The 20,849-nt window shown below is 43.4% G+C and overlaps 1 protein-coding gene across 1 annotated transcript in view; it reads left to right on the top strand.

The window, feature by feature from the left end:
* The window catches only part of LAPTM4B (lysosomal protein transmembrane 4 beta), a 585,847-nt gene that overhangs the window by 282,087 nt on the left and 282,911 nt on the right, over positions 1-20,849 (top strand). The window contains exons 3-4 of the mRNA XM_069220520.1: positions 3,246-3,319; positions 12,659-12,781. Coding sequence (XP_069076621.1) covers positions 3,246-3,319; positions 12,659-12,781 — 197 coding nt within the window. The remainder of the gene's footprint in view (positions 1-3,245; positions 3,320-12,658; positions 12,782-20,849) is intronic.

The following is a 20,849-nucleotide window of genomic DNA, read 5'->3' on the forward strand; positions in this document are numbered from 1 at the left end:
TTACCAATTCTCACTTGTCTCTGCCTGGTGCTTGTTGGCACATGGATTACTGAGCCTTCTCTGACTACCCACTCACCTTTGGTATACATACACACCGAGGATCACTCTACCGTTATGGCCGAATAGCCGGTGTTGCTACCTATATATTTAGTTTTTTATTACAATTATAATGTATATGGCTATCCCTCACAATACCCTCACCCTTCCAGGCACTGCGTCCAATAACGTAACCATACCTTGATGGTCTTCACACATGACTTGAAAACACATTCCATAAGGTCAGAACAAAAACAATACCTTTTCTACCACTCATGTTACAGGTTATTTCTTGCTATCCGTGTGGGTAAGCGCTTCAGCGTACCACACAGGGGTAATAAGTGCTATTTAAACTCTGCAATGGAATATAATACTAATTTTTCCAACTGAGACTGCCATGCCAGGCATTGTGTTTACGGGTAGGGAAAATGCACAGCAGCCCATATGTAAAGGGAGAAAACTCCCTATATATCAGGACAAATGTTTCTTTGTTTACAGAAAACAAACGTCCTTGTTGGGAGTTTGTTTTCAGAAAACAAAAAAGTTTACAGAGCGGACACATCCATTTCGTGCATGTTTGGCAAACCTTCAGTGCCTTCAATAGAGCCACTGCAGATTCACTTCCACTGAAGGCAGTGGGATCTCCACACGTGGATTTCTAAATATGGCAGGCGGTCCTCTGCACAGGGAGTGGAGTCCATAGCCTCCCCTAACCTGGCACACACGCGAGGCAAAGGGTGTACACTGAATGAGGCCTTTTGTTTATGGTGGCTAGGGTCAGCTGTTATTTTCATCAAACACACACATAACATGCACTCACTCACTAACCTGCCTGGCTTCCTTTCTAGCAAGCATTTTACACTGGGATTGATTCCTGCAAGATAGCTTCACAGTCCTCTGTGGTTAATACCTTAGCCAACTTAGACCTATTACTGTTATTAAACCTTCAACAGGAAAAATGCCCAAATATTTCTCAAACTGAGATACCAGTCTTTCATTTATTTCCATGCTCTTCAACCGAAAAGTTGGATTGGACCAAAGTTTATTGTACAAAAAACTTGACAGCTTGAGAAATATGTACTGTCCAGGCCAGCATAAGAATCATATATCTTTTGATTTCTATTTTTTACACTAAATGGCTTCATGTTACGTGTGACATCTTCAGCCAGTTCTTTCCCTTTGGCGTGCTTTAACGTTCACTTTTACAATTATAAGTATGGGCTTAAAAATCCAGGCGTGCAGAGTGATATTGGCTAAACAGCCACAGCTGGTCGGAGACTCATTTACCAAATAGACATAATACTAAGACACTTACAACGAGTCAGACGAATTCTGTATGATTTTTTGTAAAATTTCAGCAAGTCAAACCTGGCAGCATATCCAAGGGAAACATACCACTAAATGCTGCATATTATTCCCAAAAAACACTTGTGATATGATAATTATTGCAGTTGATAAACACCGAACGTCTTGGTGTTGGTTTTGTTGTTCGTGATATTTATGGCACGCGATCATGGCCAACTCATAATGACTTGAAGATGGCTAGTAATAAATGTTCATGTTTCTTGAACTATGTGGGCAGGTAAGTGTTCAGCTGCTGGCAGCTGAAGGCAGGCATGTGTTGATTACGTGCCACAAGCAAAGAGTTACAGAACAATCCAGAATGAAAATAAGTTGGCACCTCAGGCCGCTGAAGGCATAGTGTGGTGGTGACCACACCAGTTTGTCAGCTATGTCGCCTTAGCTTAGAGCTTACGTTGCACAGATACCCCTGAAAGATAACACATGACCAGTCCTTACGGAATACAGTGCATTAGTCAAAACATCTAGTCCCATCTGGCCACAACTTGAATGGACATCTGCCTGTGACTCATCTACATTTGTTTGGAAACCCGGGAATACCAACAATAAGTAAATCAATATTATTCATTATTTGTTACAGGATGTCCCTCCTGGCCCCCATTTCAGCAACTGGTTGGGATGGTTCTCGCCTTCATAGAATTGTAACTTTTCTTCCCTCTAGCCTAATATACCTAAAGGTATTCTAAGAACGTTGCACAGAAACCCACAAAGAGCTTGGGTTGGTCTGGGAAGCTCTGGTATATTACTGTATGGGTGCTGGATTTGTTTTATCTAGAAATGTTAAACATTTGTTAACCATTTTGGTTCAATCCAGTCTTGCCCCTTTCCAGTGCTGTGATATCTGGACCTTTTATTCACTAGCTGCTCTCCAGGTTTCCTCTTCATTCAGTGGTCCTGGGTTAAATATACCTAAAACCGTATGAAAATCCCATGAATGCGTGTATGAAATGTGACAGTGCCATTTTGTGGTCTTGATAAACGTATGCTCCCAAGCAGCCTACAAACTAAAGGATCTGGCATTGAAATACACTGTTCCAAAGGTTTTTCTTTTTCATCTAGCTGTAACTGAAAATTTAGCATATGAATTGAATCAATCTCTACATCTAAACAAAACTTACATATACCAACTGCACAGTGCTGGACAGACGAGTATGTCCCATGGAGCAAGACTGTTGAAAAAGAAGCCTGTTAGAAGCCAAGCTACAGAGGGAGGTCAGAAACTATTGAAATATTGAATATTGAAAATAACACATTTTAAGAAAAGGGTAGCAGGAAGGGATGATAAGGAAAGGAGAAGTGAAGAACCTACAGTAGTAATGAGGGAAGGAAATAAAAGCAGGTTTCTTTGTAACCACAGGAAAACACCGTCCCTGTGAATTTTTACAGCACACAAAAAGTGAATACTAATTTTTACGAAGATTTGAAAGCAGAATTAAATAACAAATAGGAACTGAAAACAGTAAAGCCTGAATATCATGTGTTTGACCTTGATTGGTTCATTGAGCTCACATAGTTTGATTTTCTTTCCCAGTAGCTTCTAAGAAATGTGTTTTTTGTATTGTTTTAGTTGTGTGACTCAACTGCGAAGAGTTGCGAACCTTATTTCTTCACAGCAGTTTATTAATTCAGGAGCCATCTTTCACCTGGCTATTTTGATTTTCTAGGGAACTCTCCTTTTCGCCAGGAAAATTGCCATTGTGATCCTAAAGTGTGTTATATATTGCGTCACCTATGCCTTCGCATGGTATATAAGTGAATAATAAAGCAAACTATTTACTATTATCATTAATATTTCTTTCTGATGTTACATGATGACATAATGGTTCACTTCAATCTTTTTTTCTTAGATGTGTGCATTGCTACTGCAATTTCTCTTCTGATGATTTTGATCTGTGCTATGGCAACATATGGCGCATATAAGGTAATTCAATAAACTCAATTACCATATGTTTTTGTTTTTCTCATAATAGTTTGATTAATTATCAATTCTTCGAACACAAACAGCTGTTTTACTATCGGTCAGTAATTTCTGTGTTCTTTATGTGGTGTTTGTTTTTCTGTGGCAATGTCTATAAACTGTGCGTCCACAGACGCCACCTTTTGAGTATGAAGGAGCAAGCCAGCACGCCGGAGTTCAGGTATTCACCATTTATTCGTGATAACTCATTTTGGCATTAATGCGTTTCAACATGCTCTACCTTCCTCAGATCTGAGGAAGGTGGGGCATGCTAAAATGTGTTATCATGAATAAACTGTGAATACCTGAACTCTGAAGTACTGGCTTGCTTCTTTATACACAAAAGGAGGTATCTGTGGACATAATTTAACAGGGTCACTACCTGTTGCACAACACAGATGCTAAGTGCGGACGAGGACCTATTTTCTACAGAATAAACAATTTTTGTATTGCTAATAACATTGCCACTGTTTGATGAATCTTCACAAATTTTTCCCAAAAAATATGATGCTCACTTCAGTGTCTGTCTGGAAAGTTTTAGGGTGATCCGTCAAGGGGGAGCTGGGAAAAAGGGGGGGGTCCCAAAAACATTTTCCCCATTCTTTTTTCCAGAGGGATTTTGAGCAGCAAAAGTGCCCAAGAATTACACCAAATTTGACATAACAGGAGCTCTTGGTCCCGAAAGTGCCATTTTTGGTGTAAATTTGTTCAGTAGTTTTAGAGAAATTAAAGAAAATCCAAATGTACATATATGGGGACGCAAAGGATTTGCGACCCCTTCCGATCTCGTGCTTAGATCTGATTGGCTGCCAACATTTCAATCCAGGAAGTGTTGGCAGCCATGTTGTGACTCGCTTCTGCCTAGTCCCAGAAAAAAGGTTTAAAAAAAAGAAGAGGAACCAGGCTAGTGACACCCTGACCCCTTAGCTCTGGTGGTGGGGTCATAGAGGGATCCCCCCAGGGCTAAAAAGCACTTAAAAAAAAACAATTACCACAAATTTGTGATGGGGTGGTGAATCCACACCAAAAAATCTTTCAAAAAGTAGAAGTGCTATTTCCTGCGCTTCTTCATACTTAAGCCCCTGCGTGGGGAAGTCCCAGGCGCATTGATATTTGTAATGTAAGGGGGCCGCTCTGCTACAGCCCCGGGGACTGCCACCTCCCCAAGGCTGAAAACATTGTGTGTGCGGGGGCCACCCGGTCCCCCACAACCCCGTGGGCCACCACTTCCCCGGGGCACAAATTTAAATGGAGTGCAAGGGGGCTGCCCGGCCTCCCGCAGCCCTGGCACCGCCACCTCCTTGGAGCACAAATGTAAATTGAGTGCAAGGGGGGCTGTGCAGCCCCCCTGCAGCTCCAGGGACCACCACTTGCCTGGGGCATTTGTCTAATTGTGTGGGGGGGATACACAGCCCTCTCCCCCACCCCCCGCAGCCCAGGGGACCACCACCTCCCTGGTGCATTCAGAAAATTGTATGCGGGGGCCACGCACCCAAACTCCAGTCCCCCCATCCCCGCAGCCCAAGGGACCCACCACGTCCCCAACACAAATATTAAAAATTAGAAAGGGGGTCAGATTTGGATCCCCGCAACCCTGGGGACCATCACTTCCCTGGGGCTCTTTCCGTGAGAGGGGTTATGTGCGGGCCCCCCTCAAGGAGCCACTGCTATGTCCCAGAGTGCCCACCCCAGGGACATAGCTGTTTGCTGTGGCTTTGCGGCAACTTTGACAGCAGCCGCCAAGTCACAGCAAACACTCCACTCCGATGAAGTGAGAGCTGTCAAACAGCTCTCACTTCATACAAGGAGAGGTTTCCTCCGTTTCCCTGCCTGCAGAGATACAGGCAGGGAAACAGAAGAACCTGCTCTCACAGAGAGGTAGCTGCTTTAGCTGCTTCCTCTTTGTGACAGCAATGTCAGTTCCCACAGGAGGTGGGGAGCCAACTTGGAAAGCAGGGGCCTTCAGGCTCTCCCCTGGTCCCAAACATTGTGACCTGGTACCCTGGGGGCACCCAGGTCACATGGCTGGGCCCTGGGGGATGGGGTCCCCGGGGACCGATATCAGCCTGGGGAGAGGGGCTGTGCGGCCCCCCTCCACCCCAAAAAAGGAAATCTTTATGCTGGGCCTGGGGGCATGGGGTCCACGGGGCCCAGATCGGACTGGGGAAGGGGAAGCTGTGCAGGGTTTGGTTGGTTTAGGGGTTGCCCGCGGGGCCTGGTCTCAGGGGACCTCAGCTGAGTCCCAACATGGCTGCCAACACTTCCTTGTTGAAGTGCTGACTGCCAGTCAGATCTTAGCACGAGATCGGGAGGGTTTGCAGAGCCTTTGCGTCGCTTTATATAAAAAGTAGTTTTTTCTTTAATTACTCAAAAACTACTGAATGGTGTTACACCAGATATCAAAAAGGTCACTTTCTAGAACAATAGCTACCTTTCTGCCAAATGTGGTGTAATTCTGTCCAGTGGTTCGGGTGCTATTCCTGTTCAAAATCCCTATGGAAAAATGCATGGGGGAAAAAGCATTTTGGGGCCCCCCATTTTTCTCAGCCCCCGCTTAACAGATCACCCTGAAATTTTCCAGACAATTGCTGGCATATCAATTTTTTGGGGAAAATGTGTGAAGATTCATCAACCGACGCCAAAGATATAGGCAATTAAAAAAACACTTTTTCTATAGAAACTAGGTCCTAACTATAACTACCTAGTGGTGACTGCCACTAGGTAATATAGATGTGTGTGTGTATATATATATATATATATATATATATATATATATTGAAACCTCTAGGTGTCTGTGCGGGTGAGGAACCCCTTGAACTTCCCATGCATTCTCTCCCACCAACGACGAGACGAGCACGCCGGAGCCAGTAATCCACCATTAAAAAAAAAAAGATTGTTTATTAGGTGCAACACATGCAAAAAATCAAAACCCAATGTGTTTCTGCGTGTAAACGCCTTGATCACGGGTGAGTGACTCATAGTCAGGGCACCCTATTTAAAATACAAAAGTGAATGTAAACCTAGTCAAAGGGTAGATAGCCTCTCCCACCCCAAACAGAAAACTTAAAGGCCATATTGGAATGGTTAAATACCCCAATATCAACAATATGCACAACAGTTTACAAGTAAGGTACAAATGATTTACCTCTTAAACAATTAATAATATCAGAATTAAACAACAAACTAATCAAGCTAGTGCTGGCTGCAAAAGACAAAATTAACAAATGTATACATATCTGAGTGGTGAACTCAATGTGTGTAATTGTGCTTAAGACCTCCCCATTTGCTAGACATTTCAGCCATCTTGGAAAATGGTAAATGCCCTAATACCAGTGCGGTGTGTCCAATCAGATAATATCAATGTTCATTTCAGCAGGTACTATGGGCCATATTTATACTTTTTGACGCAAAACTGCGCTAACGCAGTTTTGCGTCAAAAAAATTAGCGCCGGCTAACGCCATTCTGAAGCACCATGCGGGCGCCGTATTTAATCAATGACGTTAGCCGGCGTTAGCCGCCGGCGCTGCCTGGTGTGCGTGGAAAAAAACGACGTACACCAGGCAGCGCCGGCGTAGGGGTATATGAGGCTTGGGCGACAAAAAATGGGGCAAGTCAGGTTGAGGCAAATTTTTTGCCTCAACCCGATTTGCGCCATTTTTTTCGACTCCCAACCCCCATAGAAATGACTCCTGTCTTAGCAAAGACAGGAGTCATGCCCCCTTGCCCAATGGCCATGCCCAGGGGACTTATGTCCCCTGGGCATGGTCATTCGGCATAGTGGCATGTAGAGGGGCAGAAATCAGGCCCCCCTATGCCACAAAAAAAAACAAAAAAAAACACTTACCTGAACTTACCTTAATGTCCCTGGGATGGGTCCCTCCAGCCTTGGGTGTCCTCCTGGGGTGGGCAAGGGTGACAGGGGGTGTCCCTGGGGGCATGGGAGGGCACCTCTGGGCTCCTTCAGAGCCCACAGGTCCCTTAACGCCTGCCTTTTGCAGGCGCTAAAAAACAGCGCAAAAGCGGCCGTACGTCATTTTTTTTGACCCGCCCACTCCCGGGTGTGAATTTTGCCCGGGAGTATAAATACGACGCACATGCCTCGGAGTCAATTTTTTAGACGGGAACGCCTACCTTGCATCTCATTAACGCAAAGTAGGTGTCCACGCTAAAAAATGACGCAAACTCCATGGACTTTGGCGCTAGACGCGTCTAACGCCAAAGTATAAATATGGAGTTAGTTTTGCGTCGGAATTGCGTAAAAAAAAACGACGCAATTCCGGCGCAAACGGAGTATAAATATGCCCCTTTAATTCTGATGTTTGCGCTTTAGGTACCTTTACTTATCATTTGTAGGCATTAGCGCACTCCTCCTTACCACCTCTGTTTGAATCCAATTTGTTTGATATCAATTTGTATCTGTTCGCACATTTGAAATCTGAGCACTTTGTAGGGCTGCTTCTGACCCCCGCCCGCCCCATGTACTTGCTCAGGTTCTTGCTCTTAGGTGATCATTTGGAGTTTGGTGTAAGAGGAGAACTGCCGGACATCTCTGATCCTCCAGAGGTTGCATTCTCCGCAACACTGTCTGTGCCAGGAGGGCATGTTCCTCATAACAATCTGGCTCTTCGGAGAAGCAACCTCCCTCCCACCTGTATCAGCACCCCATCATCTCGCCCTTCCCCAGTGACACAGCGCCTCTTACGCCCATCCTTGCAGCTGGCTTTAATCGTTGGAATCGAAGACTCCCCTGCAGCATGCAAGCATCTCGAACTGAACCCTCGCACTCTTGACCTAGAACAAAAAAAACTAACAAAGGAAGAAATAATATACTGTGGCAAAATCACATGGTGCTACTTGCATCCAACTCAGAACCTGTATTGTGTTAGCCTGTGGCCAACTCATCTGGTATTTTGCTTTCTTGTCCTGTAACTACTGTGTCTGGTGGGAGCCCCTTGCCTATTCATGCATGGAAACCTGTGCAAGAGTTCTTCAGTAACATTGTATGTCTTGACCCCCATTCATCATCTGACACTATACAGGGGCGATCATTTCTTACATTTGTTTTTCTCATGATTTGGCAGGGTGGCCACTGAACGTTTTGCCTGCAACTTTTGTGTGCACCCTGTTGTGCAGTGTTCTTTAGCTGGTCCATTCATCTTCCATATCCGAGGGTGAAAAACAAAATGGCCATGGCGTCAGTACCAGCTGTCAAGCCGTTTGAGGTTTAAGGATCTCCATCATCATACGCATAGAAATGGAAGGCCTGGGTAGAATGTCAGGAAACCTATTACGCTGATGTAGATTTGGACAAAAGCCCCATGCTTTTGGAGAAAGCGCCCCATACGTTTACAACTGGTGGATGCTGCCATTCACTGGATTGCAAAGAACATAGAAGCTGGTCCATCATTTACCTACACCCTGAAACAAGCCCTACCAGACCATTCAAGCCTCTCCATAACCCGAATTATGAGCTGTTCCTCTTATGCCAAGCCAAACAAAAGCCTGAGAAATCAGTGGACTCGTTTTACTCGCATTTGAAAGAGGTAGCGAGCACATGCACGTTGCTGCAAGCGAATGATAGGATCAGGGCCCAATTCATTCAGGATTGCTGCTCGGCCAACCTACGGGATCACATTCTGCAAGTTCCCAGAATATCCATGTCCAACATTCTCACCATGGCTGATTGAAATAGCTTTCAAAAACATGTGCTGCACATATGGAGGTGGCCCTCCAACAACCCCTAAATCTCAACATGTCAGTGTAGTCGCTAAAAATGATCCGGACAAAAAGAAACCTCGTCCCAAGCCCACCCCTAAAATGTGACACTGGTGTGGAGGCCCATATCTGCATCAAGGAGACTGTCCCGCGAAAGGGAAAACAATTTTTTCCACGGTCTGCTTATTTTGGCTTTGCCTAATTCCTTTTAAATTACATCACAAGCATTAGCAAAGCAAAGTCATTCCAAAATGGTTGTTGCACATTTACATGCATAAACAGGTGGTCAGCTTGTAATGGAGTTTCAAAAACAAAAAAAGCCTTTACAGGATGACTGCTGTGCATGCATATGTGGCAGCATCAGAGGCGACAAAGAAAATTTAAAGAATTGACCAAGCCAGTAGGTCAGCGTTCAGTAGCAAAGATGATTGGTTTGTTAATACTTGTTGAAATCTTGGGCATTAGATTTAAGAAAAGGAATCTTATATAAATATTTTACATGAGAGAGCTGTGTTATTTATTCAAATAATACTTTTATTTCATGGCATGTGATTGGGTTATAAAATGCATGTGTTTATAGGAGTTCTGAGTTAGGTTGTCTTCCTGAGGTTTAAGAGAGATGTGTCAGTGATAGAAGTGTGGGAAAAAATACAGATAATCGTCTTAGACTGTAGTTACCAAGCTGTATTGAGAGATTTCAGTCACGAGTAACATATATCCTTTCCAGTTTTGGGCTAAACTTCAATGTTGAGTAGTTGGGCTCAGGAATGTCTGCAATAGCGACACCCCTGAAAGTCATGGGATAGGCTTGGGCCTTTGAGTTTCAAGGTGTGAGCTAAGGTAAGTTGATGATATGCTTTACATTTACTTTTCAGAACCCCAACAGCATAGTAGCGTATCTATTGGTGAAAGCAGTAGGGAATATAGTAGTAACACACAAAGGTAACAGCTGCAGTTTGTATAGCTGTGTTAATGCTCTGTTTAACAAAACCTTTACAGCAGCACTGTGCATTGTCACCTAAAGTGGGCTAGTCATGGCATTATATAAAGAGGCCTGTTAAGGATTCAGAACTTGTTAAGATAGTACATAAGTAATATTTCGCCACATAACTTTGCATATGCTTTTTGGATGAACTGATTGTAGATAACTATTACATTACAAAGTCTCGCAGTAGTCGAGGGTGCCCACCAGTAAATAATAAACCCAAATATTCAAAAACCATTGTAGTCAAATTAATTTAAACAATATTACATATTTAAATAGTCATCAAATATTTCAGTATTAAGATCCTGTAGCAGATGTTGTGCCACAAAACGTTGCATAGTGTATACCTACACCAATGGAAGCTTGATAATCTAAGAAGTTGCATTATCAATAACTAATACTCCATTTTCATCTGTGCTAAATGTTTAAATGTACTAAACTAAAATCAAGTAGTTCTCAGATTGCTATTATCTCCATTGAATCTAACTTTTCTGCTTCAGAAATGGATTTATAATTCTATTCAAGAAACAAAAGGGGCTATTCACAAAGGTAACTTACACTTGTGAGTAACTTGCATGAATTATTCACTCTCAAATTTGAGGAGCTTTACTACTTTGGGATATTCACAAAATGTGAGTGTTAAGTTGCTCAGAAGTGTAGACTTACACGTCTCCACCCACAGATAAAGTGGGTGGGGTCAAACTTATGAGTGTAAATTAGAACTGAATAACGACAGTAGTAAGTCCAGCAACACACAGGGCCAACCACTGGTACTTGTAGCACCTTCACAAAGAAAATAATGGAGGCAGGGACTTAAATTTAAACCCCATAGGAAATAATGTTAAATCAAATTATTTAATATAGAGAGATATATATATATATATATATATATATATATATATATATATATATATATATAATATTTTAAACAGAAATAAGTATATTAAAATATATGTACACATATATAATAAGTATTGATTTTTAATTAGAAAATATTTAAATAGTCGTTTTTTATTTTAGAAATTCATGTAACAGTAATTTGTATCAAAATATACTTAAATTACTTTTATTGATTCCATACATCACTTTTGCCTATACTTTACCAAACAGAGATCTCCACTCAGCTGTGGAGCTCTCTCTATGGTAAACTTCAAAAACATTAGTAAAATATTTTTATGTAAACATTAATGTAAAATGATTTATATTTTTTTTTAAGTAGAACTGAAGAAAAGATATGACAGCACTAGTGACTTAATTTTGAAATTAAAATGAATGTAAATATCTTAAATATAATAAATTGTTTTTTCTCAAGTTTAAATTAAAAATGAAATTCCCGCCCCAAGTAAAGAAGACATGTTTCTATTTTTAAATGAAATTTATTTAAAGTGGTGTATTGAATGATTTAAAAGTAATTGAGTTATATTTTATTAAAATGTAGTCTTACGTTACTTTTGTATGCAAAATGTTTTATAATTACATAATAAGTATGTATAATGTTTTCACATTTTTTTTTTTTACATTCGGTTATATTCATGCCTACTTTTAACTATTTTAAATTAACATTATTCCCCATGGGGTGTTATTCAATCCCCAACACCATTGATGTTTATGGACAGGTGCGTCAGAACCAGTAGTTGGCCCTGTGTGGTGTGGTGCTGGGCTTAAGGTCTGACGTGGAGTGATTTACTTATGTTTTATGTCCCTTCTTGGCTTTAGTAACTTTAGAAAGGTAGTTTTTGGGTAGCAGTAGACTTAGGGGCTCATTATTACATTGGCGGTCCCACCATAGGACCGCAAGTGCTGCTGGGAGGATGCCACCATCATGTTGGTGGCGTCCCCCCAGTCGTATTGCAATGTTCCTGCAGGGCTGACCAGCTTGAACATTGTACGTTCCCGCCGGTCAGCCCAACGGGAACAGTGCTACAGTATAAAGGGAGCAGAGACCAGTATCGTAGCACTACAGCACAATTGGAATGCGCACTGTAAACGCGTGTCTGGTGCTCCTCGGACCGCCAGACTCGTAATGAGGCCCTTACTCTTTTGTGGGTGGGTACATGTCCCTCCCTAAATGCCTCCCTTAACCCCTCCTTGCATGTCCCTAACCCCTCACCTTAAGTGGTAAGCCTTCACAATTATCCATTTATTCCAACCTGTCCTTCCCACATTTACTACTAAAACATATTCTTACGTGTGTTTGTAGACTCCGCAGTAAGGGCGGAGATGTTTGAACAGAAAAAGATGGGAAAGGCAGAGGCAGAAACTTCACACCTAGATTTTTGAATAGCATTTTGTAGAATGGTTTTAGTACTGTGGTGGTACTACAAAATGCAGTTTGTAACTACACCCCAAGTTGAACAGTGAAAGCCACTTAGCATAACCAATTCCGGAGCAGCGCGCGGTGGCTGTAGAGTCTTTGCTGTACAGTACAGTCATACAACCTACAAGATGACACATCAAGCAGTAAAGATTGGTTGTCTCCATGTGGCCTCCGTCGAGGAGAGTAGACAGAGCTTTTTCACTTACATACGCTGCTGCAGATGGAGTAAGTAGATATTACTATTTATGCCTACATTCATCTTTTGGTAACTTTTTCTCTTTGTAGCAACATGCTGCCTGGATCATCCCATTCTTCTGTTACCAGATCTTCGACTTCGCTCTGAATACTTTGGTTGCAGTCAGTGTGCTTGTGTATCCAAACACAGTTCAAGACTACTTGCGACAGCTGGTAAATCACTGATTTAAAAAATATATTTGCCTTCTTTATTTTATTATTGCCTCATGGCACGCATCTATTTTAATATTTGTGTTGTGCACTTTGTTATTGTCTCGTGTCACGTAAGCATTGATTGCATGTCCGTTGTTGTACGCGTGGGGTGATGGTGAGTCCGGCAGTAAAAACACATTTAACGCTACAATGTACCCAGGGAAGCGGAGAGTTAAAGTTCACGGTCGTCTATCAGTGCCAGCACGGAGAGTAGTATTAGTACGCCTAAATCATCCGAATCAAGTATGCGTGGTGTTAGCGCCACCTTGTGGACTTTGCAACGGAAGGAGCTAAAATTGGCAACAATTAATTGAGTCAGAATGTATACGAAAATAACATTCGATGAGACCTGACCAGATTGCTGACATCTTATCCTGTTCACACAACCTGAGCCAGAAGTATTTACAGAATTCCACTATTGAGCTCTTTTATTGCTGATCTTCTTTACTATGTTGTCCTGTCTGTCCTTAGATGCATGTGTTTGTATATTCTGGTACGCGTCCTGTTTTAATATAACAAGACTCGTAGGAAATATGTATTTTTTTTTTTTTTACTAAAATTGTTCGATACACTAATACTTTCTCGTGTTTATCAGACGGACCAGCATACAATGTAGAATCTTTACATGCCACGTTTGCTTGAGTCTGGCAATACCAAGTGTGTATAGGTTTTCATAAATTGTTTTTTTTCTTAATAGTCACTTATGTAATCTAAGCATACATCATTAAATTCTGAGACCATTCTTGGTTATTGTGCACACGAGGATCATAAAAGAACTGTAGATTCCCTACACCGTACGGAATGGATTGGCGGCGAACCCCGATTATTGCTATATTTTACTACTGTAAAAGCAGTCACAAGTGCAGTTACCTTGCAGGCACTAGGGTCATGATTTAAATGTCTTAGCCAATGCTTGTTCATACAAGAGCTTTTATATGGTAAAAGGAGAGACATTCTTTGGATTTCCACAGTGTGGGAATGCTACACTCCGTTTTGTTTTGGAATCATCTAAAGCTAGAATCTCTTCCAGTCCGTGCTGTACATTGACAGTATGGCATGTGCCACCTCGTCCTGAAACAGGGACCCCCCCAAACCTCTATCCCTCTCCACCCTTCCTCACTGTCATTATAGGACGTTCCATGGTCCCCACAACTTCTCTGACTTCTTGAGGCAGCCTCTACTTTGATAAACCACTCGTTCCACCCTTTGACATCAGTCCATATCTGAGACCCACTCTGCCATGCTTGCAGGTTAGGGAGCACCCCCTGCCCTGGCCACATTCTGTTTGGCTACTCCTGCTGCAAGCCACAACCATGTGCGCTGGTACCTTGTCTATGAGGATTCCCCCGTTATTGACAGGAGGCGCCACCTGGGATAACCAGGGACTGGCGCACCCTGCACCCACGAGATTTTACACACCAATGCTCCCCAGAAGAGCTGTATCGGGGACAGTCCCAGAGGTTATGGTAGAATGTACCCACCATCCCACACCCTCTCACACATAACTGTGTCTACTCATCCCATTTGTTTGAGTCTTACCCGGGAAAAGTAGGACCTATGTAGTATCCTACATCGTACTAGACAGAAACAAGCTCTTCTGGCTATTTCATGTGTGCTCTTCATAGCATCTGCCCAGTCATCACCTAGGGGTCCCACATCCTCCTCCCACGCCTCCTTCCCTCACCCCCCCATGGGATCTGGTGAGTTACTAATCACTTTCCTTTAGATGATTGAGATCGCATGGTCTGGGAGTGGTTCCGTAAGGACCCTATCCTCAAGCCGTGTTGCATCCGGTAACTGTTCCCCCTCCAGTATGTTTCTGAAGTGCAAGGCCCAGTGGTAAATATTTGTAACGTTCGGGTCCCCTCATGTCATACTCCTGCTGCAGTCCTTCAAAGGATATGAGGGCATTGTCGCTCCAGATGTCTCCTAGGTGTTCTATTTCAATCAGTGCCCATTTGGAGAATCCTCTAAGGCTGCTCACCTCCCGTAAGAGGCGGGTTCTGCATGGTGAGTGTCTCCATCCCACCCAGATGGCAATTGGGGTCCCTCCAGGCCTGTACCATAGTCTCTGTATGTGTCGGCAGGACCTTATCTGATCGTTTACTGTATATGATCCCCTCAGACACCCTGGAACCCATATCCTCTGTATCAGTCCGATAGGCTGGTTCTGTTTGTTCTGCGAAGACCCAGTCATTTGCCACCACTAACTGCGTTGCCAAGTAGTAGAAGAGTGCGTCTGGGACTGACAGCCCCCCATCATAGACTCTCCTCTGGAGCTTGTGCAGGGCACCGCGTGGGATGCCCCCGGTCCATAACAATGTTCGAACTGCCTGATTAATTTTCCCAAAAACATCGGCTGGTATCATGACAGTTGTGTTTTGAAAAGTGTACAATACGCAATACAAGGTCATCATTTTATATAAGGCCACTCTGCCCAAGACGCGTACTAGACGCGTACTAGAAAAAAATACATGCGTCAAAGGACAGCCCAACATTGTAAAGAAGATAAGCATTAAAAGAGCCCAATAGTAGAATTCTGTAAATATACTTCTGGCAGGTCTCCAATGGTCTGCGTCCTGACCCAGCCTGTCCAGCTGTAGGGTCAGATTCCGGCCGAGGAATTCAGATACGTCCCGTGTAACATGTATCCCGAGGTACTGAAAGCCCTCTTCAGCCGATAAAGCAGAGATTTCCCCCAGTTAACGCAATAACCAGAATGGTCCCCGAATATTTTGAATACTTGCAGAAGTCCATCATAGGATAGGTTCGGGTCCGGGGCATGAAGCAACACATCATCCACATACAATGAGATGTGTTCTTCCCAGCCCCCTGTGTCTGGAATCCCCCGGACCAGGGGGTCCTGATAAACCCAGGCCGCCAGCGGCTCCAGGGCCAGAGTGAAGAGCATCAGGGATAAAGGACACCCCTGCCTCGTGCCCTTCTGAAGGGCAAAAGCTTGGGACGCTGTGCCATTTGTTCGCACCCTCGCCAATGGTTCCTGATATAACAGTTTAACCCAGTCACAGAACCATGGGCCACAGCCCATGCTGTGCAGCTTCGCAAACATGTAGCCTCACTTGATGCTGTCAAACACCATTCTGGCGTCCAGGTCCAGGAGGGCAGCTGGGATATCCTGCGGTGGCTGCATCATATGGAGCACCCCATACAATCGTCTCAGGTTGAGGTGTGTACTCCTGCAGGGCATAAAGCCCGATTGATCGGGGTGGACAATCGAGAAGATGACCTTCTGTAGCCTAGTCGCTATGACTTTGGCCAAATAATTTTCCTCCACATTCAAGAGGGATATCAGTCGATATGACCCACACTCCTCGGATGGCTTCCCTCTCTTATGGATGACCACAATCATGGCTGTATGTTGGTCCTCAGGGAGTTTATGGCTTGTCAATGCTTTGTGGAACATAGCTGTCAGATGTTCAGCCACTTGTCCACCATCCCCTTATATAATCCCACTGGGAGCCTGTTGGGCCCCGTAGCCTTGCCAGACTGCAGTGCTTTAATCGCCTGACCCATTTGCCCTGCTGTCAATTCCTCCTCAAGTGCTGCCCTATCATCAGCCGTGAGTGTCACAAGGTCAATGTCCTTTAGAAAGTCGACAGAGTCCCCTTCTGTCCTAGTCGTTTTGGAAGTGTACAGGTGCTTAGTAGGAGGCAAAGGTGACTGCTATTTCTTCGCTTGTCTGCTTAACCTCCCCTTCTTCATTCATGTTCTCCTGCCCCCTCTCTGACCCTGGTCTCTCCTGTCAAACCACGCAAATTGTTTATTCACTTTATCACCTATATCGTATAACCGCCTCTTTGTGGCCAGGGCATATTTGCGGGCACTATCTTCTGCCAGCTCCCGCAGCTCAGATTGATTTGTTTGTATGCTGCGATGCAGCGCCGGACTATTATCAGTGGGGAGGGGGGAGTTAAGGTCTCGCACCTCTCGCTCCAGGGCTTCAATTTGAAGTTTCTTTTCCTTTTTCTTTCCCCTATCAGAACTTGAGCCTGTCTGCGAATTACCACCTTAAAGGCCTACCACAGTACACAACAAGATGCAACTATTCCCTTGTTCTCTCAAAAAATAGAGGCCTGCTCCCCCTCTAAGCTTATTGTTAACGTCCTCATCTTTCAAATACCATGTACTTAGCCTGGGTGCTAATGCTTGGCCGCACGTCGGTCCCCTCAAGGTCACCTGCACTGGTTAGTGACCGGAAATCTCCCTTGCCCCGTGGCTCGCCTCACAGAATAAACCCTTATGAAGTTGATGTGTGTAAATGTGTTAAAACCATAAGTAAGTATTCCATCTCTAACTCAGACTGCCAAGCCAAACCTCCATTAAATGCAGTCCCTTTCATATAGTCACTAAAATTTCAAGTCACATGTGTCACGTGTAGCATCCTTTACAGGAGGATTTGCATAGCAAAAGTCAATGACTGCCAGATGTGTTTGCCGAAAATTACGTTTTGAGGGCAGTATCCCACCCAAAAAAATGCATGCAAATTTGTTTCTGTAAAAAACATTAAAAACCTCTTTAAGGTGAAATAGAGGTGAAGAATCCCATGTTTACTTAAAGTGTAAAGGCAAAGAAAAAAAATTGGCCACATTTTCGTATCATTGACACTTTTTTTACACATGCTGCATTTTCTTCCTGACTGGAATTGAAAAAAAAAAATGAAAAAAAAATAATATAAATATATATATATGTATATATCTATATCAGTGTGCATCAAACAATTTGTACTGCTGATTATGGAAACCAGGAATATCGACATACAAGAATATTGTAAACAGAATGTCAAGGGACAAAATATCGAATGGTTTGAGGATATAATTGGAAGCATAGATTTATTATTCCTTATTCCACATCTACATACCTTGAGGATATATATTTCACCAAGTTACATATATGCGAGTTAGGTATACAAAATCTGTACTTATACAATAGTTGCATGCCTCAATATTCTGGATTTGCTATTCAGGGTGCACACCAATCAAGCACACAAAAGGTGAAGGGAGGATACTTGCAATTAGTCTAACCACTGACAATTGCTTGGGGTACCATTTCAACATTGTTTGTTTGCTCACCATACCACCTTAATTTAGACCCAACCACATGCAAATCAGTCTTCGCCCTGCTTCAAAAGCAACAATCCAGCCTGACCTACCCTTGTATAAACACTGACTTACATTGTTTTTGTATTAGTAGGTCCTCTGCACAGTGCCAGTCAGAGGTACACCACACGCGAAGGAAAGCTGAGTACTTGGATGAGCTGGGAGCCATAAAGTTCATCTGCACATTTGATCTCACTAGTTGACACAAATTTATTGTTAGTATCCAAGGAGACAGTGCCTATGTCCGTGCCAGGAGGGTCTTTACCAGTTCTGGGCGATACTCTGTGGTCTACAGATTCCCTGGCCACAATGCAGTGGCTGGTAAACAACTTCCTTCATTTGAATGGATAAAGAATTTGAGCCTGATTTAGATGTTGGCGGTAACTGCCCCGGTGTCAGTTTTCCGATTGAAAACCCGTCTGCCACCTTGGCCGTCCGCCCGCCTGATACAGATGTTGGCGGTCCCAAAGACTTTAACCTGCCCGCGTCCCGCCGACCCCGCCAAAGATTCTGATCAGCCATGACGGTGCCATAAGAAAGTGTGGCTGATGGGGGGGACTGCCGAGCAGATTTGGATGTGCCAAACCGTCAAGCAAAAAGTGGCAGTCCGGCATTCACTTCTGACTTGGCGGATTTTGGGGACAGGTAGTGAAAACTCATCTTTTGTCCCAACTTCGACTTCTGTTTCTGGCTAGACACGACTGGACGAGACCCTTCATCGCTACTGCCATGGGACCACAGAGAAAACACGACTCTCCAAGTTGCTAAACATGAAGGTAGGCACCCTACATTGACTGTGCACATTGAAGGAGTCACTGCACATCGGCACGGGACACTGCAGACATATACATGTCACAGTAATTTTATTACAATACCGTGATAGGCATGCGTAGGGGACACAGGTGGGTCAGATGCAGGTGGGACACACTGGTACACAACACAGATCAAACTGTCATTGTGGCATCAGTATTCTTTGCCAAATGAATTCTGGCACTACAGTGACGGTACATTTACACTTGTCAACTGTGCCGATGTGTGCCAATTGCAAGGGGACCTGTAATTGTCATGTTGTGCTTCCAGATCTGTCTGTAACTCAGTACATGTAGGAGGGTGTGCAATGCGATTGGCAGTGTAAGGTGGAGGGAGGTATAGTGGGTGATGTGGTTGTCAGTATGTGTGCCACTTGCATATGGCATGGATGTTATTGAGTATGTTGTTTGTTGCAGGATTCAGGTGCATGTTGTTGTGTGGTGTTTGCTGCTGTGATGTGCGTATTTGTGCTTGGGTGCGCATGTGTTTGTGTAGATGAGTGTGTAGTTGTGTTGGTTGTGTTAAGTGTGGGTGCAGTATCACTAGTGTGTGTATGATGTTTCATGTGTATTTGCTACATATACGTATTGTATTGTGTTGTAATACCAATGGATATTCCTGTGAACGTGATGTGTTGTGTTGTGTTGTGTGTGATGCAGGGGGACACCTATGGAAAGGGTTGAGTGTGTGACTTATTCCTAATCCATGGCCACTGCCATTGTCTGATGTCCATTGGGTTCTGCGATGTCATCCCTCTGTCATCAAACCGCAGCCAGCACACTGCCTGCAGGACTGTAACATCTAAATATACGGGTGGCAGGAACCCGCCGGCCTGACAACTAGGAAGAGCACTCTATCATGGCAGTTGCTGGCTCAGCTGCAATACATCTAAATAGGGTGGGTGGCAGACCGTTCCCTTGATTGTCTTTTCGGGTCTGCTGCAGATTGGCTGTAAGACCGCAAACATCCAAATCAGGCCCTTCGTCTTCTTTGTGGACAACATAGCAACATTTAGTAACAGCTGGAAGTATTAGCATTTCCACCCAAGAGGTTCCTGCAGGCCTCTAAAAAGAGAAGTTATGAAAGATAATTTTAACTACAGAGTGTCATGAGGTGTTTGACATGTTAAAGGCAGCCCTGAATGAAGGATTTGTATTTAAAGGCTTCTGGCTTAAGTTAGCCCTCCAAAGTGCTTGCCAATGTGTCAGACAAAGGAGTTGGATTCCAGCTCAGCCGAAGGAGGAAAGCCATGGGCATCCATTGTCTTCTACCTATTCTTGACTCATGACCAGGAAACAAAGCTGGGCAGTGGTTGAGAGAATGCTCCACAATTCTTCAGGCTTCAAAGTGCTCCTGTCTTGTCAAAAATCCAGACAGACCAGAACCGCCTGAAATGGCTTTTGACAGTGGAAAGTAAAACCCAAAGGACTGTCATATAGAAATACTGAAGGACATTCTCTAACCTTTGCTCACATTTTTGATCGAGAACTCCTGCCAAAGAATAAGCTCCAGTTCATCAAAACAAGCTTTATTCGGTCAATTAACCATCAAAGCATCACAAAACATTAAAAAAGAAGAACTAATTTTATAACCTATACAATCATTAAATAAATAAATAAAAACAGATGAATAAATATATACGAATAATATCAAGCTACTCATCTAAAATCCCGCCTGGTCAATCTTCATGAGTCCTTGTTTAAAAAGCAGTTACGCATATACCATGCTGCCACTACAAACTTACTAACTGCAAGAATTAACTCATTTGAACTGTGGCTTTTTAAAACCCTTACTGCTATACTACAATTTTTCAGCCCCATCTCTCTACAAGTTTTACTAATCCATTTTGATTGTGGAGTAAAATAGGCGGGGCAGAAGAACATAAAATGTTCAACGGTTTCCGGGCATATGTCAGAAATAGCAGTTGACCCCAACTGCTAGTTAAGGACAATAGCGGTAAGTTCCCAAAACAAAAGTTTGCATATAAGCCTTTGCCCAGTAAATCGGGTATAGTATCTAAATAAGGTTCATACTGTGGGTACCACTTAAAATCGATAAAAAGATTAGTTAATCGACCATGAGATTTGCGACAAATATAATCA

The sequence above is a fragment of the Pleurodeles waltl genome, chromosome 2_2 (assembly GCF_031143425.1).
Source record: "Pleurodeles waltl isolate 20211129_DDA chromosome 2_2, aPleWal1.hap1.20221129, whole genome shotgun sequence".
NCBI classification, from domain to species: Eukaryota; Metazoa; Chordata; class Amphibia; order Caudata; family Salamandridae; genus Pleurodeles; species Pleurodeles waltl.